Source organism: Tribolium madens, unplaced genomic scaffold (genome assembly GCF_015345945.1).
Source record: "Tribolium madens isolate multiple individuals breed KSU strain unplaced genomic scaffold, Tmad_KSU_1.1 Scaffold_71;HRSCAF=194;Tcas5.2_LG6, whole genome shotgun sequence".
NCBI lineage: Eukaryota > Metazoa > Arthropoda > Insecta > Coleoptera > Tenebrionidae > Tribolium > Tribolium madens.
In genome coordinates this window covers 1,901,659-1,923,496 of record NW_025401041.1, presented here as the reverse complement: position 1 = coordinate 1,923,496, position 21,838 = coordinate 1,901,659, and the positions used below count along the sequence as shown (strand labels likewise).

Below are 21,838 nucleotides of genomic sequence, written 5' to 3'. Positions count from 1 at the left end.
AAAAAAAATATTTAAAAGCAAACTTTTAATAAATTAAAACACAATACGATTTTGTAATTGAATCCGTGACACAAGAAATTTTTTTTAATGTAATTGCCTGCGCAATGGATCCAATTTGATATGGAGCGGGCAAGGACGAAGATGGCGGCAAATTCAAAATCTCGAATAGAAAATACAGTTTATTGTCCAAATATACACATAACCAGTAAAATACAGTTGAAATAAAAAATGACTATCGAAACTATACAATTAAAAGGGACGGACTCGATAGAAAAATCTAAACAAATAAAAAAATCACTTTTCCCTACAACAATCAATTCTAAAATTATTTATACAATAACAATGTACAAAAAACCGCCATTTTGTCTTTTTAAATCACGTGTAAGGCACAATTTCGACCAAGTAACAAATTTTTGTACTAGAATATACAACACCTAACTAACTTAACCTTAATGAGCAAATTGTCCTAACCTATAACAAGAAAATATTGCTTCGTTGTTCGTTCAATCACCTCTCGAATTAATTCCTAGGTACGTTTCCCATTGGGACGTCTTTGTTTTTATTGGTGGGCGGTCCCACGTGACCTGGTGCTAGATGCAACGAACTGAGTCGATTGGCCCCTCGGACTAACCTACAACCAATCATGGTTAACCAAATTCGGGGTAAAGGGTTTGCGTGTACCTCCAGACGGCGATTAGGAGAAGCACCGCCCCCATGACGAACAAAACGCCTGATAGCGCCGCCCTTGCGATGGGCGGAACCGTCGTAGCCAAACCCATCAAACCGGTCATTTCCTTGGGCAAACCGTCAAGCCCCTCCTCAAACCACATAATAGGGAAAATGATATCAGGGAAAGTGGCCACTTGTTTGATATCCACCACTTGTGACACGGCCAAGTTGATTTGGACGCGGGCTTTAGCACTCATGGCCGTGCCCATGACGGGCTGCACATCAATATAAAACTTGTGTTTTTCGGGTTCAGGCGGGGAGATGCCATCGAGGGCGGTGCGATAACTATCATTGGCTAAGTAAAAATGCGGGAAGGAGAGTAAAATCGGCGAGTCTGTAAAATAACCAATTAGAAGAAAGGGGCGTGTACGAAAGGCGGAGTCTCGTACCGTATTGGCAAAGCGACACGTTGAAGAAGCCCGAAGGGGCGCAGGGCGGGCCGTGCGGACAGAAACACAGATTTTCGGGGTTTTCATCCACGTCACCGAAGACATTACGAGGAGGGGTGAAACGGTAGGCGGGGATGTCGTCGCTACCTTTGACCGTTTTCTCATATCTTGGGGAAAAAAACATGTCAAGGAATGACGCAAATGTCAATTAAAACCTATTTTTATTTAATATTTAACGACTACATGTCTAAATAATGACTAATGAGATAAGAAGATGATAAAATTGCAATTATATTTTTTGCATAATTAGGGATTTTAGAAACGCATAAGTAATTATGGGAATTCCAACAACGTAAAGTGATGAATAATAGTTTATTGTGTCAGATTCTTTAATTTGCATACAATAATTTTGCACTCTTGTTTTTGTGAACGACAATTTCTTATTTTCTTACTTTCTTATTTTGAAAATTAACTAATTAAAACAGGTTAGAAATTATGGACGTATGCTAGGTGTCTCAGTTTTATCCGCGCCCTTCAAAACACATACAGGGTGAATATAAAGTATGGAACCAATCGGTTTTATTTTTGATCATTTGCCTCCAGAAAATGACAATTAATATAAATATAAATATGTGATCGTATTTTCAGAACGAAATTTTGTTTTGTTTTTGAGTTACGCGATTTTTTTTGTTAATTTTTTGAAATTTTTTTTATGAAAAAATTAAATATAAAGCAGATAGTTGTAATCCTTAGAGTATAGCTTTTATGAGAAAAATGATTTTATAGTGGATTGTCATTTAAAAAAATTATTTTTTTTTGTAAAAATAAATTTTTCAAAAAATAAACAGTTTAAGCAAAAAACGTTTGGTTACATACTTTTTATTCACCTGGTATTTTGATTAAAATTATATATTTTTCTTAATATGTTGAGTTTGAAAGCTTATTTCGCTACCAAACCCGATGCTTTAATGAGCCATTTCAACACTGATTCGGGTAGTGAAATAAACTACTACAATTTACTTTCTAAAAGTTGGTAATGGTGATTTTCAACGGCGTTTTAAACGATTTCTCTTTTTTCAGGTAGTGTGCATGAAATATTTGCAGTATTAACTGTTAATTCGAAAAGATTTTGAAAAATACTTGAGACTTGACACTTCGAAAATTGAACTTTCAAACTTTGTGACATTTATTACCAACCACAACCTTATTACAGCAAAAGTTCCTAAATTTTGAAAAATTAACTTTTATGTTAAACACGCAAAATGGAAAAAATTGCATAAAAAAACTTAATTTAGAAGTCATTTGTGAGAACTAGTTCTTTATAAAAACTCGCGCTTCGCTGCTGGTTTCATAAACCTGAACTCGTTTCACAAAAGTGCTCGTTTCATAAACCTGAACTCGTTTCACAAAACTTGCCCTACGAAACGCGTTCTTTAATATACTATTTTTTGTTTTTAATACAAGAACATTTTGTTCAATTTTTTTTCACTTATTTATTCGTGGCCGTGGATATTATTTATTCAAAATCTTTTTTGAAAGCTTTTGCTTTCAGCGTTGTGTAGCGTTGCTATTTATGCAACCATTTATACACCCACCTGAAAGTCAATCCAGTGTTGACAGGTTTCGTGAAATTTCACCAGATCTGGTGATTTCCATGTTAGTGTGGTGATTTTGTGAAAACTTTTTTAAAAATTCTAATATCTGGTAATTTTTTGAAGATGAATTTTCCACGTTTTTAACCAGAAACTTGATTATTTCGTCAAATTTCTTCAAAAAAGTCAAAACCACCAAATTGGTTGAAAATAGTTCTGTTTGTTTTTTATAAGATTTTAACTAAACAGAATCGAACATGACAATTTATTTTTGTCTTTTTCGAATACTTTTTTAGCTAGAAACACAATTATTTTGCAAAATTTGATTAAAAACAATCCAGAAATTCAACAAATTCGACTTTTTAAGTGTCTAAGCACGTTTTTGAAACAAAGAGAAAGAAAATTCTAAAAATTTCGTTGAAGCAGGCAAAAAAATTCCAAAATCAAATCAAAATCGATATTATTTTTAAATTATTCCGCTTGACTTGCTTCGTTTTTGAATCAGATTCATTTATTTTGCAAAATCTTGTCCATACACGTTTAAAAATCACAGAAATAAGTGATATTGATGTTATTTTTTTGTTTCATTTAACTGTTTTTTGAGCAAAATAAGACAAAAATAAGCGAGAAACCACAGAATTATACTATTTTTGCATTTCTCAAGCATTTTAGCACGTTTTTCAGCTAGAAGCGCAATTATTTCGCAAAATTTTGTTGAAAACGAGCCAACAAATCACAGAATTAAGCGCATATGCATGTCAATTTTGCTTTTTTCAAGAGTTTAAGCGGATTTTCAGGCTAAAAACTGCGTTTTTTGCGATTACAAATTGTAATCTGGTGAAAATTTAGTGAATTTTTCAACTCGGATCTGGTGAATTTTATGTTTTCGATCTGGCAATACTGAGTCCATCTGAGTTTGCGCACCAATGACCAACGCTTCGCTTGTTTATGTTTAGTTGTTTTGTTCGAGACCTTCGGTAAGTCTACTGGTACCAGTCTTGGTACCTGTGAAAACAAAGATGAGAAATAATATTTAGAATTTTATTTTAGTTAAGATGGATTTAAAAAAGGTAATTGACGAATTTCGTCAGTTGCAAGCATGCCGCAAACGTGTCAAAAAGCATAATAAAACTATAAAAATATCGTATTTAGCACGTATTAAAATCGTAAAAGGTGTGCCCCTTTTTTGGGCTCAAATAACATTCACCGAAGCCCAGGCTATAATTATTAGAGAAACTAATGAGACAAATGAATTGCAACTCTATCGATCGACCATTTTCAGAGAAGAAATAGAAACTTATCATAGACCAATTTGAAATAAATTTCTTTGAAGAGGCTCAAAAGTCAGATGTGTTGATAATTTTCGAAAACAACGCGCAAAAAATAGAGTTTGAAGTTGCATTTAGACATTTTATGGAATACATTTTATGGAAAACGTTGTATAGGAATTATAGGTAGCCCCCTTCTAGACCTCACACTATCTGTTTCGCAAAGATTTAGACAAAATATATTATTTCATTAAGTATGTAGTGTATTTTTTTTTATTTAATTCTAAGTATTAATTATTTTTCTTTCGTACAAATAAATGAAATGGTTTGAAATATTTGTTTTCTTAAATAATCCTTTGAAAACAGGGTAAAATCCTTAAAAAACAGAGCAAAATCGAATAAAAGGTGTTAAAAAAAGATTGTAAAACATTAAAGAAGGTATAATAGTAAAAACCAAAATAAACAAAAAAGTATTAATAACCATGGGTCCGCAAAGTAACGGTTTCGAAGATATCGAATATGAAATTTTTTAGAATTTGTACTAGAAGTTTCTCTTTTTTGTTCAAACAAACTGCAAATAAATGTTTCAAAAAACGGATAATTTTCGATATCTCCAAAACCGTTACTTTGCGGACCCATGTTTAATAAGACTTTTTTGTTTGTTTTGATGCATACTATTACCTCCTGAAATATTTTACAATCTTTTTTAACACCCTGTATAATCCTATTCATTAATAAGTATAGTTTTTAGATCAATTGCATAGACAGGGTGTACTTTTAAAATCGTTAGCTGCGTAAGTTTGTATAGTATGCCTTCTACCTTAAGAAACAGGGCAAAATCTTTAGAAATGTTAATTTTTAAAGATACCTTAAAAACAAGGCAAAATGCTTAAAAAACAAAGTGTTCTAATAGTGTTTGTCCAAACTTAATTTTTATAAAACACACAAAAGAAATAAAACTAGCTATCAATTCAGTGTAATATTCATTTCACAATTCTAATTTAAATAGAAAAAAATGTTGCGGATAAATGTTGATACACCTGGTATAGAAAACGTTAAATTGCGCCTATTTCCGCAATTTGCACGGCGATTAACCGCCACAGAACAAAAATATTTTATTCATTAGATGGGAAATAATCCAAGCTTTCCAACGCTATCAAGCTCAAGTTTCTACAAACGATAATTCCAGAGTTATCGCCAGAAATGCATTTCAAGTGAGTTACGATTTTTTCCTTCAATTTTTGCACTAAACTGAATGACAAAAATGCATAATTTTTTCCATCATTTATTCATTTCACGTTTTCTAATACTTTCATTGTTTTATAATGACCCAGTTACCACTCATTAACTCACCTTTCTTCCCAACCTTGGATTTCACTTTTTTCAACACAAAAAATTATATCAAACAATACTTACACCAAAGGCAAAATCCGACACAAGTCCTTATCGTACACATAAATGGTACTGTTCGTGGTCAAATGTGGTGGAAAAATCGACCCATCGGAACCCATCAAGCTGTTACACTTATCGGACGTGTAATGGGTGAGATGGGACTGCCCATTAAACTTATCAATCAACCCGTATTTCGTTATGTCGGACGCGCCGGTAAACAGGGTGACTGTATCCTTCGACGTCCCATTTTTCTATCAAAAAAAAAACCCAATGAAACAAAAATAAACAAAACAAAAATTGACCAACATTATACATGAGCCCGAACTCCTCATAGGGCAACTTCTGCTCTTTGGGGACCACATCTTTGGCCAACTTCAAAAGGGGGTCCTCGTAGCCCCACAACAGTTGTCCCACTGTCACCTCGACGAAAGGTTTGATCTTCAAGATGTCCATGATACTGGCCATTGCCAGTCGAAGGAATCTCGCGGCATGCTTCGATTGAGATGTAGCACTCTGGAAAATAAAACAATTGCGAAACTTTCACTCTTGTGCAATCCAGTAGGCATGCGACAAAAAATTTGACGATCGATCGGTGCTCTAGATATTCTTTGAGTCACCCAGTATACAGGGTGTCAGAACTCGCAACCCAGAGAAAAATTTAATTTATTCTTTGACATTTGACATTTTTATTTTTGACAAATAGTCATACCTTTCTCTGGGGCACGAGTTCTGGTGCACCCTGTATTAAATTTCGGTTGGTGTTCTCCTAACCCGCAATTTCCACCAATCACCTTTCAAGGTGATCTAAATGCGTTTCCGATCGTCTCAAATTAAATTTCCAGTTCTACCAATCGCTCGAGAGAAAAAAAAACACGCGACTAATTACCTCGCAATCGTTTAATTGGCTTACACGTGTGTGTTCTCTAATGAGTCTACACGAAAAACTCGTCAAATATTGATCAATCAAGACTTACCAACATGGGTATGTTGGGTACGACCACGACGTCATCTTCAAGGCCAGCGGATAAAGACTCGTCGAACGTGTAGATTTTTTCCTGGTTGAAGGAAACAGTGCCGTTATCGTGGAATTTAATATTTTTCTTCTCCCATTTTTCGCTAAAATGGAAAAAAAAATACGAGTGAGCCTCGGGGACGCTATTATGTGTAAAAGGTTGTTATTTCTAGATGATGTTTTATGTAAATGCTAAAGTGGTTCGTAATAACAGAGAAAATTGAGAAATAAATGAGCATTTTAATTGGATTTATTCCAAGAAATATATTAATTTTTTAAAATACGTTTCTCGTTTATATCAGGTGAATCGAGTTTCCGCACCCCTCAAAATACCCCTCAGGGTCGATTTATAGGAGCGCTATTATAGTTAAATGCCATCAAATGTCACTGATCACTTGACCAAATTGAACCAACCAAATGCTCAGATTCATGGGTTAATCGTACATTAATTTTTCACAACAAATTTAGAAAATTCAATGACTTTTAATATAGCATAAGTATAATCTTATTTTTTTTCTAATAAATATTAAATAGGGACCCATTTTTTGTTTTTTCATAATTTGGAAGATATTAGTTTTCTTGGTACAGACATATGCAATATTTTCTACTTTTACTAAAAATTATTGTTTAAAAAGATTATCAAAGTTAAAAAAATTATAAAATCTAATGCATGGTGTCGTGTCAATAAAAAAATTGACGTCAACAATATTCTTATTAAAAGTAAACAAAATAAATAAACAATAATAAAATAAATTGATAACACTAAATTAGATGTTTTTTTTAGATTTGTTATACATACGTAATTATTATTCATATTAATTTCTTATTTAAAAGAAAAAATATTGCCAATATTTTCTTTTATTTGCTGCTTTTTGACATTACAATAATGACATTGTCTTATTTGGCACCATACAACTAGACTTTTATTATTTTTTTTACTTTGAAATTTTTTTTAACAATAATTTGTAGGAAAACATGTCTATACCAAGAAAACTAATACCTTCCAAATTATGAATATGAATATAGCCCAAAATATACTATGTATGACATTTAGAAAAGATCTAAATTTCTCAGCTTATACGAGTACCTTATTAAAAGCTAATTTTTTTTTTCTAATTTTTGAAATCGGGCCATAAATAAAAACGCTACAGTACCTGTCGTTTTTAAAATCACCCTGTATAAACCGACCCCAATTCGACTAAAATAGTACATTTTGTCCAATTTTTAAGTGGTTTACTTGTGCAGTTGTTTTTTTATTTATGCTATATACAGAATAAACAAGTGTTATTTGCCTTCAGAAAATAATAATAATTAATAAAAATTAAAGTGCTATAAAAAATGTGATCGTGTTTTGAGAATGAAATTTTGTTTTCTTTGGGTTATTGCATTTTTTGTTTTTGAAAATTGCAACTTGTATGAAAATATTTTCGATAAAATTTGAACAAAATGTAGATACTTATAAATTATAATATTTAGATCATATCCCTTAAAAAAGAAAGTTTTATAAAGAGTTGCCATTTAAAAACGTTAAAAATTTTGCCAACACCAAAATAAAACAAAAATTTTGAAACATTTTATTCTTGAAAAACATAACATTTTTATAATACTTCAATTACTAATTAGTTTTTTTTCCAAAAATAACTAGTTTAACCAAAAAAAACGTTTGGTTCCATACTTTTTTGTTCACCTGATATATACAGGGTAGCCAAAAAGTATGTATACAGTTAAATATTATAAAAACTACTCCTTAAAACTTATTGAAATTTGGTATATGCTTAAAAGTATTTAAATTTCATCGCCTCAGATGTTTATCAAACTTCTATCTCCATTTGTTCTGGGGATACAAGGCTAACTTGATTTTTTTTAATGGCAAGAAGGATCAAATTTAATATTTTTAAAAAGAGCATTTTTTCTGAGTTCTGTGATGTAACACATGCAAACCTTATTTTAATCTAAACTTGAAAAAAATTATCGAACTAATTACACTTTGAACAATGTAAATTTTTTTAAACCTTGGAAATTGTCTTTATCTGTCGTTAGCTCTTTGTAACCTGAACTTGAAATAAGTAAACTGTTTCCCAAATTTGATCATAAAACGTCAAAAAAATAAAATTAGGTGAAATAAAAAACTATGTTTTATAAATTGTTCAGCGTAGGTATCGGTGCTACCAACCAACTTCTTTCCCATTAAAAATTTTAGTTAAAAAAAATTGAAAAAAAAACACAAAATTAATATTACTGTTATAAAAAAATGTTAGAAATTGACTATTTTAAACAAAAGATTGAAAATAGAAGAAAAAACTGGTGTATGAAACTATTTATTTTCTTCTATTCAAAATTTGGAATTACACTTTCTGTACTTAAAAGAAGAACAAAATATGCAAAATTAACACAAATCCGTTGAAAATTCCGCAAGACTTTCAAAAATGGTGACAAAACTCGTTTCATTAGTTATTTTACTTTTTTAAGTTGTAACATTTTAATTAAAATTATTTAATAACAATAATTAGTATCTAATGATTCTTAATGTCACCTTAGCAAATACGTTCCTGCTTTCTTCTGAATGTTTTCAACACTTTTCTGGCATTAAACATAATGAATTTTATGTTTTTGTGACATTTAGGATTACACAATTGAAAATTGAGGGGGAAGTTTAAAATCCCTCAAAAAATTGAGTAAAATTTGATCTCTCCGGAACGAAAGTTAAATAAATTGACACCGAGCACAGGTCAAATAATCCATTTTTGCTACACAAGTAATCACCGGTTTTATGTAACACACTTGCACGAGATACGCATTTTATTACAGTTGGTAGTATTTTTTAAGCACAATTATCTAACAATTATATACCAAATTTTTAATTTTCACACTTTGCAGTGCGACTTTCACTTTTTTGTTTGTCTTCAGTTTTCAGTGGACATTCTCTTTGAAAATAATTTTCGTGTTACTTAATCGAAATTAGAGATAATTTACGAAAAATTAGATGTGTAATTATTGGTCGAATTCGCTCTAGTTTTCTAGTGATATAACGCGAAAAAAGCAAAAAATGTATAAATAGATGTGATATTTGCTCTTTTGTGAGTAAGAAAATTGCATAAATTCCTTGATTATCGACTTTCACTTCGAATGGGATTTTTCCTCGCCTACTTGGACATTCCGATGATGCTTTGCTTCGGAATCACCGATTTTCATTGTTTGATTAGTAATGGCGGCTCGAGGGGAGACTACACGTGACACCCCTCTTAATGGCGGCCCGAGGAGAAGTTACATAACCTGTTTTTAATTTCATAATCATATAACGCGTCCCATTTCATCACTTTCTCCACTTTCATCTTAAAATATACCGAGTGTTTGACTTTCACTCACACGTAAACGTAAGGCCCCAACTCGTCCACAACGGGTTTCGACCCATTGTTAAGGAACTCATCAGCATTGGTCACATTGTATATGTACACTTTGATCATGGGGACGACGGGTGGTTTGGCCCACCATCCAAACGATTGGGAACCATTCCTCAACGTGACTTCCTACAAAACCAAAAAAATGAAAAAATGACATTTGATACAAGTCTCAAGGTTACTTACGTGATTTATGACTAAATTCACCCAACTCGAGAAGAAAATAATAACGATGACCCCAAAGAGAATTATCCCGACAGATGCCGCCACTACGAACCCTGAAAACAAATAAAATGGCGGTGTTAGGGGTCGTCCGACCTGTTTTCAAAGGTGACCTCGTCGATTTTGATACAAAATCTTAAGTTGGTACCCTTGAAGTTTGTTCCTACATGAGGCGACAAGTGTTTTACCTCCCCTCTGACGCCATTCTTATGCACCATGGCAACAATTCTGGTTTGGATGTCAAGGAAATGACAAGATTATTTACATAATGACCGGTGGAAATTTTTGATTAATTAGTGACGGATTTTTCTTAAATTCAACGAGGAAATACGAGATTTATGTAACAAGATTGCCTAGAAAACAAAGTGGTTGTCATTTGACACATGGTCAAGCGAAAGACCGAAATAGAGGGGAGGTTGGATTAACCTTAAAGAATCTAAATATTGAATAAAAATAAGAAACAATCCGTCATATTAGCCTTGCATTTTTTCAAGGTGAGAGAAGTGTTTTTAAATATTTGTTTGGTCTTTGACTTCAGTGGCGGGGAAAGAAAAACGAAAACTTTATCGACATGGTGCGGCTTATTTCAGTTATTTATTTACTATATTTACTAATAAACAAATTTCAATACCCACATTCCGAGGGCAGTAAAATTCTTATCAGTAGAGTTGTAGACACGAATTATTTAAATTAACATTATTTTATTGGTCATTTTTGAAGTTCAAATATTGCTCCATATTTATGAAATACCCTGTATTGTAATTCCATTTTGTCTTTGTCTTTTAAATATGAGATACAGAAACGCAAAAAGAAAAAAAATCATGTTTCTACAACTTTATCGATATAGTTGGTCTTTAATTTTTGTTTTATAAAATTTATTATTAAAATTCTGTAATAAATTAATTTTTATCACTTCTGAGACCTATAGAGTCTTGCGTACCAATGAAAATTTAGAGTTTGTAATAAAAAAGGCTTAAATAAAAATCAAATAAGAAAGAAAATTTTCATTTCATTTTTTTTTTGCAACATTTGCTCTGTTTTCAAATAAGCTAAATAATATCTAATACGTACATGATGACAAAATGTTTCACCATTTTTGGATCAAAAAGAGTTGTGGTTCTACCACGTCAATAAAGATGTGGTTTTGAGACGAATCCTTAATCGGCGCGTACTGATGTATTGTCGTATCAACAAAAAATTACTCCCTAGGATTTAGGGATATTCGTGAATAGGTTGCCATAAATTTGATTAGGTTGGTTTTTGATGACAAACAAAAGTTATCGTAACCAGTGTCAAAATTTAGATTAGCTACAAACAACATGAAAAACGTAATTTTCCTAAAAGTTCAATAAGTGGTAATTTCTTGTTGACAAATCTGTAAATTAAAGTACTTCCATGTTGATAAATGTTTTCCAAAAACCCTCCGCCACTGCTCGATCCCCTGACGTCACAGTTATTACACTAATTGCGGCAGTATTTTTATCACAGCGACCTTCGACTATCAATACCCAACAAACAATAATAATAATATTGCTGAATGAAAACTGCTTACACGAAACTATGCAAAACCTCTTACATCACACACCAAACATTCGTTATGATTTTTAATCAAAGAGAGAGTTTCGCACAACAATCAACAACACTATACACACAAAATGGCGCTCGAGGGGAAGCAAAGTGAAACTCTTACGCAACGAAAATTTGAAAAATTCGATTGTTACTTCCTTTTCCTTTACATAATAGCCGCGAGATCAAGTGTCAATCGGCCTCCCACCCCCTTTAATGGCCGCCGGAGGGGAGGCAGCGACGCTTTCAAATCGGTACATCACCATTTTTAGGTCACAGCTTTCATCATCGCTTACTTAAGCGTTTTATTTTACCAAACACACGCACACTACGATTGCGACAACTCATCTCTCTTGAAACCGTGAGAATTGGCGCCCGACGTGTGGCCAATGAATTGGGTCAACGACCTCGACAAACACGGAAACAAAATATTATAGGGCCTACTGCGATACTTACACCACTTTCGCAGAAAAGCGCTGCTGAGTTTTGCACAAAGTTTCTCTCTTCCTTTCATTTTTTTGAAATTTTTTAAAGGTCTTTAATCAAGTAGGTTATGCACTACACTTAAGGCAAGGGGTAACACCGTCACTTATTACTCCATGTTTAATCCGGGTTGGCCCTGGATGCGAAAAATCAAACTTTAAGGGGAATTTAAAAGTAGTGGGGTCTTCGTCTGTCGTTACGTCAAAACCAGTTCACAAACACGAAATTTAACAAATGACGGTTTTAATGTTCGTCAATTGTTTTAATTGTAGAAATCGTTATCCAGTCACACTAACCTATAAACTTAGCCAACTAGATCCGAAATTAAATTTCGCTCACGCATTTATCATTATTACTATTACTAAATAGAAAAATAAAAGAAGATCGGAACGGTTATTATCAAATATCGCCTCGATATTGCAACAATTCTTGTTATTTAGAAAGTTACCGTGCCGGTTCTGGGCCTGGCAACCAATCAAATCGCTCCAAACGTAACAACAGACGATCATCCCTTAAACAAACGACGATCGCGTACCGTTTTTGACAACCACTTCTTCGGTCACTTGTCAGTGGTGGAAACACTCGGGAAAAAAACGAGAGGCGGTGCCGAATGAAACAAAAGCGCAACGCGCATATAGAGTAACCACGGCCAACTGAGAGGCTAACGGCACGTTACACCTGATCAAGTCTTCAGGTATGCCGTCTAGATCCCCTCTTGGTTTTCGCAAGGGGGGACTCCCCCCCACACAACGTGGATTTTTCAGAAGTTGCGACCTTGTGGAATTTTGGATAGGGTTTCAACATGCAGTGAAAGCCAAGGGAGTTTCAGGTACTGCAATGTTTATAACCTTGAACTTCCGCCTGGACGCATCCATTGTTTGTGTTCTATTTTTAGATGTTTGTCCATTTTTAAAATTATTCACTTAACATTCTCACCCTGTATAATTTTCGTATTTTTATCATCTATTTTTAGATGTTTGTCAATTTTTAATCAAATTTAAAAGGAATCACCCCGTACGACATTTGGTAGTTTTCCCAAAATTAAAGTAATTAATTTAAAATTCCCACCCTGTATAATTTTCTTAATTTTATTTATCTATTTTTATATGTTTGTCAATTTTTATAATAGAATTGAAAAGGAATTACCTGAAACAATATTCTCACCCTATACAATTTTTGTATTTTTATTACTGATAATAATTATTTGAAGGGAATCACGTTATGGTGTTTTCATAAAATTCTACTAAAAACTGCTCACTTTTTAGATCGATTTTAACAAAATTGGGAATTGTTTGACAAGATTCATCCTGTATACTTATATGCATATTTTTTATTGTATTTATAAATATCACCCTGTATTGTTACATTTTGAATAATTTCATTAAATATAAAAATAAATTAATATTTTTTAAAGAACAAAATTTATTCTGAGATTAATTCTTTATACATCTATAGAGTGTGTCAAAACTCGTACCCCAGAAAAATTTCAAATAAAATAATGATACTGATCATTTTGTAGGTATACTTATGTTTTTTATAATTATTTAGTAAAAGTACAATCATTTTGCCAATAAAAAATAACATTAAAGAGAATTACAATTTAGGATACAGCTTCCTTGTTTCCTCTTCTAACAGCCTGTAGCAAAAAAACTTGGAAAATTATATTTCCAACAGAAATAAATAGAGTCAAAGTGGAAAATCAAAATTTAAGCTCTCATACCTTCGAAATTTTTACAGATTTTAACATTTTTTCTTAGTATCCTACCTTACATGGCATTTTTCTCTGGGACGCGAGTTCTGGCGCACTTTGTATAGATATAAGTGTCTAGATTTTGCCTATTTGGTTGAATGTCATTAAAAAACTTAAATCAACAAAATGAAATTATTCTTTTATTAGATTAACCGTGTGTTTACACATTTTTTGAAAAATTTAGATGAAACAGCACAAAAAAACTCTGTTTTTTTCAAAGACAACTGAACTACATTTTCTAATTTTTCTATTATTTGATAAAATCACTAATATTGTAAGACTCAGGTTGTCAAAATTATACAAGATTTAAATGAAAACAATTTTTTCCTTATTGGCTTTTAGTAAAAACCACCCCGTATAACATCAAAATCGTTATTTGTTTTTAGTTGTGAAGGTTACAAAAACAAATATGTATAAAAATGGAAAATATTGTTAATAAATCACGATTTACGTAATTACAATTAAAGAAAGAATTTAATTTAATTAAGTCGACTGAAATAAAATGACAATTACTTGTTTACCTCATATTTTAAGGCTCATAAAACATTTATTTCACATTTTTTTTAAATAAAAATAAAAGGTTATTATGTAGAGTGTTGACTTAAGCATTAAGCAGATGATTAGCTAATGGTCATCAACTTTCCGTTGAATTTGGGTCCGAAATAGATTAGAAAATTTTCTAAGAAGTTGAGGAAACTCTTAGGTTTAACTGAAAACAAGACAATTAAATTGGCTTAAACGTTCGATGACCCATCGCATAAATTAGCATTTTTCCGGACAATAAATCCCGGATTTTTATTAATTCATCTTCGCAGTTCCGTTAAAACGAAGAAAACAAATTTATCTTGTACATAAGAAAAGTTTGTTTTGCGAAATTAGCACTTCCTCACCTTGACAATATTTACCCACTTTGAAAGCCCATCACAATAACTCTTAACTCATTTGTCACCACTTTATCAAAAAAATGAATGACACATTTCATGACTAACTTTTTAAATAATGCGCAATTCGATTAAAATAAATAATTTCAAAAATAGTTGGGTTCGTGTCTTGACCCAGCGTTGGAGTCTTCACTGAAATCGCCCAATTTCGGCGTCACCCATCGCCGCAACCATAAAATAACCCATAATGGGTGTACTCCAACCGCAATTACGCCATTACCATCACTGGTACCACAATTCATTGTCCATTACGAGTAAAAATAAAAGTTTCGCGTGCGATCCGGCATCAAAGTCTCCCGAAAACTTTTCACCGGAAACGCTACAATTATGATAATCACCGCGGAAACAGTCGGAATTAATTGTCTCGACGCGTGCAATTGCTGGAAATTTCGAATTGTTTACGTCTTAGTGGCGTCAAGGCTGAAACAATTTTTCGAAATTTCGATGCGCGGCACGTTGAAGGGTGACGCGAAAATGGACCAAGGGTAATGGGAAAATCGTGCAGGAAACGCGCTGAATAATAATCGAATATCATTTTGGAAATGTTTATGGAAAAGAAGAATGCGACCTTCGAGACGGGTCGCTCGAGGTCGATTGGGCCAAAAAAATCAAAATTTTTACTATCGACCCTGAAAAACAAGATGACCAACTTCCAGTTTTCACGGTCAAGCAAAAAAAGACGAGATGTTTATTTTTACAACTGCAAAAGTAATTTTTTATTAAGCACTAATTATAATTGATAATTATCATAATTACTGGTAATTACAGTGTGACGAGTAAATAAAATTTACTTTTTTTTACTTGTGTCACTTTGTCAATTTTAAACAGATTTAACCAAATTTTTCCATAATAATATCGGCTTGTTTTCGTAAATTATGGCAGTCTTGCCTACTTTCACTCAATTTCTTCACAGAAATAATTTATTTTCACTCATTTTTATGAATTCATTTTCTAAATATAAAGTTATAGCCGACATAAAATTTCTTTTTTTATAACGCCCAGTATAAAGTCTAACGATTGTTCATTCTCTACGCACTCTGACCCCTAAGCCAAGCCTTTGCTTAAAAATTTCCAACTCGTTAAATTTGAAAGTCGAAAAAAATAATTTAATTTAATTATTTCGTCGCAAATTCTTATAAATCGACCAGCGTCACAATTCTTGTAATAAATGACTCGTTATGAATAATCAAGCGATTAGCCAAATAATGGAACTTGCTACGTAATTATAACTAATTCAGAATTATTTCAAGAATTTTTCGCGCGATTGCGATAATAATGTTGAGCAAAATCTGATTGTATGTTAATTCTATTGCACTTTCTTGTTCTAACAATAATGATTAATCACGTACCGAATGATTAATACGAAATAACGAACTGCTAAACAACCGTTTTGCACACAAAATATTAATTAGAGCCAATTTACATAATTGTAAACAACTTTGTTTATTTTTGATTTGCATAATCCCAAATAAATGGACTAGGGTTTTTGTTTTTGCGGGGTTGGTAGCGGGGTTAACGACCGGCTCGCACGTCAAATGTCACTTCTTCGAAGTGAAAAACTTCCATTACATAATGTTTCGAGAATAAAAACCAGAAAATTACGTCTAAATCTCGGACTTTCGACCGACGAGTCGAACAGGTTACCGAAATTGAGCAATTTAGTTATTATTTAAAACAATTTGTTGTTTTATTAAGGTTTATTAAATACTTTGAGAAGTAATAAATGGAGTGGATTTAACACCTTGGAGCAGTCAGTCTAGAGGCCGAATTTAGGTGACTTTGAAAAATGAATGAAGATATAAACAGGAACTGAAAGGTAATGAGAAAAAATTAAACTAAGAGCAATTTTAATTGCGCGTTTTTGCATAAATTTACATCAAATGTGAGGCAAATTAAATAAAAATGTTAAGTGATCAACAAGCTAATTAATTAATTTAATTCCAAATATTTAGAGATAAGGCAATAAATTGCGACGTAACAATCCAAGTAATTCGATTCTGGTTTAATTGTAGCAACAATATTTAATTACAATTAGAAGAAAAATAATTACTCACCGGTCCGGCGGTCTCTACACATATTCAAAAACATGCTTAGGCAACCAGTTATACAGCCATCAAGGATTTTCTTACCCCTTCACTTCGGCTGAAAAAAGTGGAAAAATTACAATTGCAAAATCAATTTAACAAGAAAATGTCAGTATTTACGCATTAAAAAATATTTTTTATTGTTAATAATAATAGCACAATTTATTTTTAATTTCAAAATTAAATTTTCATGTTTTATGAACTTACCTTTGGAGTAACAAAAGAAAATTGCCAAAAAAAAATTGAACTGTGCTCAACAACCGATCACAGCCGACTAAACACAATCCACTTATTGTTTCTCAGTCCTCTGTGATTAAGTCGTGTAATTATTCTAATAACAATGCAATTACGGTGCGTGTATAGAGAGTGGCACGAAAGTCGAAATTGGGCGTTTATCACATCAACGACACTGAAAACGCTCCATTTCCGGCCAATTAAAATTTTTGGAATTTTTTGAAAAAGTAGTTCAGATGTGGCGTAGCTTCGTTAACTAGTCGGCGTAATGTTCTGACATTGATTTTGAAACGGAGAACCGTGTGCGAAGTCACGTAGGCACATGTTGGTGGAAATTGGCGAAAAATGTCGCAGTTTTCCACAAATGAAGCGGTCAGTTTGGAAAAACAAGTGGAAACGGTGATAAATCCGGCGACGAAATTCGAACTAATTGACGAGGTATACGAACTACAGCGTTGTGCGGAGTGGATCAAAGACAACAATTTTGAGAAGGTAATTTTCTTGGTTTTAGACTGTTTTTCATCGTTTTTTACCCAGGTGTGCCTGCAATTCCCCGACCATCTTTTGCAAGACTCCTCGGAAGTCGCTTTGAGGTTAGGAAAACAAGTCGGCCAAACTGTGTATATTCTGGCAGATACAGCTTATGAAAGGTGACTTGGAAAACACGTGGGGCTCCTTTTGACTCTCTTTTGTAGTTGTTGCATCGATTATGTGGCCGCGGCCCACATTAACACCGATGCTATCGTACACTTTGGGCCCGTTTGTTTCTCGAAAACGTCGGCAAATATACCGTATTTGAATATTTACGAGAAGGAGGAGCTCGATTTAGGGGCACTTGAACAATGTTTAATGCAGTTGAGCGAAAAAGCCGTAATTTTATTGGATACTTCCTTCATTCATTTGACAGGTAAAAGTGAGGTTATATCATGTGTTTTTTTTTTAATCAAAAATCTGGACTTTTAGACAAAGTTGTGGCTAAATTTCCTAATCACACGATAAAAACTATAGACTCGAACAATTTAAATCTCAATAATGACAGTGTTGTGTTTATTGGGGGCCGAAATTACCATCGCAAGTTACCTAACCTCAAATTTTCACACAAACGTGAGTAGTTCAATTTAGTAGGTAAATAAAAAAAATATTAATTTATTGCAGCGAAAACACTATATTACTTCAATGACAAAGCCCCGAGTTTGATTAATTACATACAAGATGAAAAAGTCTTAAGACGAAGGTATTTTGTAATTGAAAAAATTAAAGATAGCAATACTGTTGGTATAGTTATAGGAACTTTGGGAGTTAGTAACTATTTAAAAGCCATTGAACGGTTAAAAAAACTCCTAACTTTGCATAGTAAGAAATATTATTTAATCAGTGTTGGCAAACCTACAGTTGCAAAACTCGCAAATTTTCCTGAGGTAAGTTTTATCAATTTACTATTCGCAAATAATTTTGTGTGTTTAGATTGACATTTACGTGGTCGTTACATGCGCTTTGAATGAAATTTACGACAGTCGAGACTACTATAAACCAATTGTAACCATTTACGACGTTGAAATGGCTCTGAATCCGGGCCCCGATGGCCTTGAGTTCACTTACGACTACAATGACGTCATTTCAAGACCACTAACTGACGTCGTAAGTGATCCAAATGACGTCAGTCTGGTCACGGGGCGTATCCGAGGCACGTCCAATATCCAAGGGGCGGAGCTTGTTGTAAAAGAGGCGGGGACTGTCGCCCTCAACACCAATCATGGCGCTGGTTTCCTAGCCAACAGGACGTGGAAGGGGTTGGAACGTGACGTGGGTGGGGATGAAGTCAAGATGGCGTCGGAGGGGAGACGTGGCATTGCGCAAGGCTACAGCGATGAAACTATTGGATAAATTATTTATTTTTGTGGAAAAATAAATACATTAATTGCACGATTGAGTGAAATTCCCGACGTTCCACGCGACTACAGTCACATGATCCAATTTTCCTGGTAAATTTTGGACTTTTTCCAGTCCTTTTTTCCTACGTATTTTCTTCTCTTGTTGGGAAACTTCAACGAGGACGCCATTTTGATTATCAAAGTACAAATCCTGGTCTTCTAATGTATGTCTCTTTGCCGAAGTTATGCTAAATGTGAAGCTAACCAAACTTTCGCATAGTTTTTTGGCAGTCGTACACGGATCATCCCTTCCACTAATCCCGTGACGTAACACGTCCTCGATGAGTAGTAATTGGAGTTCGTAACGTTGCAGGGGCGTGACGTAAGGAATCCCCTCTTCGTTTCGAGCCACGTGATGTCTGACTCCGCCTCCTGGCCGGACTTCGATTGTTGTTTTCGACCGGGAAAACTTCTGTCCCTCTTTATTCTGACTAGAGATTTGTTTGCGCAAACTGCTGGTCTTGTTGTCGGTGACTTGGGCCGGCCTCCGGGGCGGTACCGTCCGTCTCGGTGGTTTGATTGGCGGTTCGCTCCGCCCCACTTTCGGTGCCTCCCCTAACCGACTGTTCACAGTGAACCGACACACATTCGGATCAAAGTTATCTGTGAGTCCGTCGCTGGCCACCATCACCAAATCCCCTTTATTCAAAGTTGTGATGCTCAAGGTCAAGTTACTCAACTCGGGATTAATCCCATCGACTGGGCCTAAAGCCCCCAACGCGTCCCTCATGTCACGATTACAATTGATATCATGGGAGCCTTTGGTCAATTCCCTCAATCCGTGACGTTGCGAATAGACGTACGCCAACGTATCACCAACGTTACACACGCAACAGACGTAACGTTGCGTACCGTCACGACGTTTCAGCGGTACGACAACGGCCACCGTCAGGGTCGTCAACATACCTTTATTCTCCAAAATCAGATCGTGGGCACAACTGAACGCTCGTAACAAACAAACGAAAATCTCTCGGGTGTTTCCGACACGAGTACACGCAGCGGACGCGTCCGAAGTCTCTTCGGGTTTGATCGTGAGTCGCTCGAACGGTTTAGTGTCATTAAAAATGGTTTTGTTGAGATAATGGAGACTTCCATGGACGGCCGATTTGGCTGCGATGCTCGCTTTTTCCCCCCAGTTGACTCCGTCGGCCACGGCGAGGATTGCCGAATTTTCGCGAGCAATAATCCCGAAACAATCGGCGATCGGATCACCGTTTTTGTTATCGGTGACTTGATTTCGATCATAGAGGGAGTCCGAAATACCGAAGACCAGATCGGATTTCTTCGTCCATTCGGAGGGGAGGGAGGAGTCATCGGGGGGCGTGGTGTACGAAGAAGCGTCGCCTGGGGTGTCTCCACCTAGAATTGCAACGGTTTGATTGGCGGAGGCGTGACAACGCGTACAAAGCAAAAACATGCACAAACAGTGTTAATTAAATCAAACTAAATCAAATTAAATCAAAACAAACGGGTCACGGTCATGCTATTTTACCCCTCGAGTCGGCCCTTTGGGCCACTTTGATAATTTTTCCTCGTTTTTTGTGTTGGAACGGATTCCCCTCCGATTTCGACTTGGCCAAGCCGAAATTCTCTCTGTTATCACTCTTATCATCACCAACCCCCCCACTATCATCAATACTGCCAACTTTACACTTAACTTCATCAGCATTATTGTTATTGTAAAACTCTTTATCAATTCGCGTCGTCTCAATTTCCAGATTAAAATCAGAAATACTCCCTAAACTGTGACTTTTATTGTGTTTTTTTGTACGGTTGGTAACACAATACTCTTGCCCGGCCACCTTGATGACCATCGTCGTGTTATCGACGGGCCTTTTCGGCGACTTTTTCACTGGGGGCGCGACTGCAAGAACTGGTCATTAAGCCAAAAGGGGCTTCCCCCGACTTACCACACTCGTCCTGTGTATCAATAAAATCGATATCGGTGTCGGGGACTGACAGGTGTTTCTCCGTACGTTTGACAGTTGTGAGGCCCCCTTTGGGGCCCGTGTAACACCCGATAACGGACGAGGAGCCAGTCTCGTACTCCCCCAACTCATAATTGGGCAAATCGGTGGGATTCTTCCCGTAGATAATCGGGGGGCCTTCGCGTAATGTCACGTGACTGAAACGGAATTATGTCAAAAGTGGGTCACGAATCGGGGCTAACTTACCCCTGGAGGTATTTTGTGACAAAGGAATTTTCGTTGATGTTGTGACGTTTGTCGCGAGGCTCGTTGTGGAAGCTCAGTTGTCGGAAATAACTCGACACGCGTTTACGCAACGACGGCATTTTGAGTTTTCACTGAGGAATTCAAATGTAAATATTTTTGTTTACAAATGACTTAACCTACCTGGTATGGCGTAACTGATTACGAAGTTTGGACGATAAGTTCGAGGTAATTGCACTACAAAAGGGTATAAATACACAATTAGAAGCTAATTATACAATATTCTAACGATATCATTGTTTGCTTAATTAGTTTTTAAGTGAAATCGGATTAGGGCACACCCATGGTGCCATTTCGCGTTTGACAGATTTGACGCTAGAATTTTCATAAAATCCCTAGACCATTCACCAGTGGCGCATCTTTGAATTTCCATTAACACAGAAAGTAACAAAAAAATTAGTTTTTGTTTTATATACATACATTATTGCAAACGTCTTTGAATCTTTTCTTGTTAAAAAACAAAAAACCGTTTAATAAAGTTAATTTTTAATCAAAACCACAGTTAAAAGTTTAAAAAACATAATTAAAGAAATTCCCCCACCTTAGTTTATGTTTCAAAAAACTCACACAAAAACCCTATTTTTAGAACATACAAAAGATTTAATTAAAGGTCAAG

At 34.6% G+C, this 21,838-nt stretch overlaps 3 protein-coding genes across 6 annotated transcripts; 1 reads left to right on the top strand and 2 right to left on the bottom strand.

Annotated features, from left to right (window-relative positions):
- Positions 1–166: 166 nt before the first annotated feature.
- On the bottom strand, positions 167–17,090 carry LOC123008568 (scavenger receptor class B member 1). Of its 2 annotated transcripts, none has more exons than XM_044404430.1 (10): positions 17,034–17,090; positions 16,797–16,884; positions 9,967–10,058; positions 9,749–9,909; positions 6,345–6,486; positions 5,677–5,883; positions 5,395–5,621; positions 1,119–1,285; positions 682–1,063; positions 167–631 (listed from the first exon to the last, which is right to left on the bottom strand). In XM_044404430.1, the coding sequence occupies exons 2-10, from the start codon at positions 16,828–16,830 to the stop codon at positions 520–522; spliced, it is 1,524 nt and encodes a 507-aa protein (XP_044260365.1). In that variant the 5' UTR covers positions 16,831–16,884; positions 17,034–17,090; the 3' UTR covers positions 167–519. The 2 variants fall into 2 exon arrangements, with proteins under 2 accessions (XP_044260365.1, XP_044260363.1); XM_044404428.1 differs by lacking the exons at positions 16,797–16,884; positions 17,034–17,090 and adding exons at positions 12,025–12,187; positions 12,587–12,743.
- On the top strand, positions 17,042–18,959 carry LOC123008570 (2-(3-amino-3-carboxypropyl)histidine synthase subunit 2). Its single transcript, XM_044404432.1, has 6 exons — positions 17,042–17,552; positions 17,598–17,710; positions 17,756–17,967; positions 18,024–18,164; positions 18,216–18,478; positions 18,525–18,959. The coding sequence occupies exons 1-6, from the start codon at positions 17,406–17,408 to the stop codon at positions 18,942–18,944; spliced, it is 1,296 nt and encodes a 431-aa protein (XP_044260367.1). The 5' UTR covers positions 17,042–17,405; the 3' UTR covers positions 18,945–18,959.
- LOC123008567 (PP2C-like domain-containing protein CG9801) lies at positions 18,935–21,543 on the bottom strand. Of its 3 annotated transcripts, XM_044404425.1 has the most exons (6): positions 21,452–21,532; positions 21,346–21,399; positions 21,166–21,296; positions 20,902–21,116; positions 20,484–20,855; positions 18,935–20,350 (listed from the first exon to the last, which is right to left on the bottom strand). In XM_044404425.1, exons 3-6 carry the CDS (start codon positions 21,282–21,284, stop codon positions 18,975–18,977), a joined length of 2,082 nt encoding a protein of 693 aa, XP_044260360.1. In that variant the 5' UTR covers positions 21,285–21,296; positions 21,346–21,399; positions 21,452–21,532; the 3' UTR covers positions 18,935–18,974. The 3 variants fall into 3 exon arrangements, with proteins under 3 accessions (XP_044260360.1, XP_044260361.1, XP_044260362.1); XM_044404426.1 differs by having other exon boundaries at positions 20,649–20,855; positions 21,346–21,543; XM_044404427.1 differs by lacking the exon at positions 20,484–20,855 and having other exon boundaries at positions 21,346–21,543.
- Positions 21,544–21,838: the final 295 nt, after the last annotated feature.

Excerpts from the sequence above, each read along its gene's own strand:
- LOC123008568 (XM_044404428.1), bottom strand. The coding sequence starts at position 12,082 with ATGAAAGGAAGAGAGAAACTTTGTGCAAAACTCAGCAGCGCTTTTCTG. Across the intron at positions 1,286-5,394 it reads TGTCGGATTTTGCCTTTGGT|ATATGAGAAAACGGTCAAAG; the intron begins GTAAGTATTGTT and ends TTTTTCCCCAAG. Across the intron at positions 1,064-1,118 it reads CGTGTCGCTTTGCCAATACG|ACTCGCCGATTTTACTCTCC; the intron begins GTACGAGACTCC and ends GTTATTTTACAG.
- LOC123008570 (XM_044404432.1), top strand. The coding sequence starts at position 17,406 with ATGTCGCAGTTTTCCACAAATGAAGCGGTCAGTTTGGAAAAACAAGTG. Across the intron at positions 17,553-17,597 it reads AAGACAACAATTTTGAGAAG|GTGTGCCTGCAATTCCCCGA; the intron begins GTAATTTTCTTG and ends TTTTTTACCCAG. Across the intron at positions 17,968-18,023 it reads TTCCTTCATTCATTTGACAG|ACAAAGTTGTGGCTAAATTT; the intron begins GTAAAAGTGAGG and ends CTGGACTTTTAG.
- LOC123008567 (XM_044404425.1), bottom strand. The coding sequence starts at position 21,284 with ATGCCGTCGTTGCGTAAACGCGTGTCGAGTTATTTCCGACAACTGAGC. Across the intron at positions 20,856-20,901 it reads TGATACACAGGACGAGTGTG|TCGCGCCCCCAGTGAAAAAG; the intron begins GTAAGTCGGGGG and ends CAGTTCTTGCAG. Across the intron at positions 20,351-20,483 it reads CCAAAGGGCCGACTCGAGGG|GTGGAGACACCCCAGGCGAC; the intron begins GTAAAATAGCAT and ends TTGCAATTCTAG.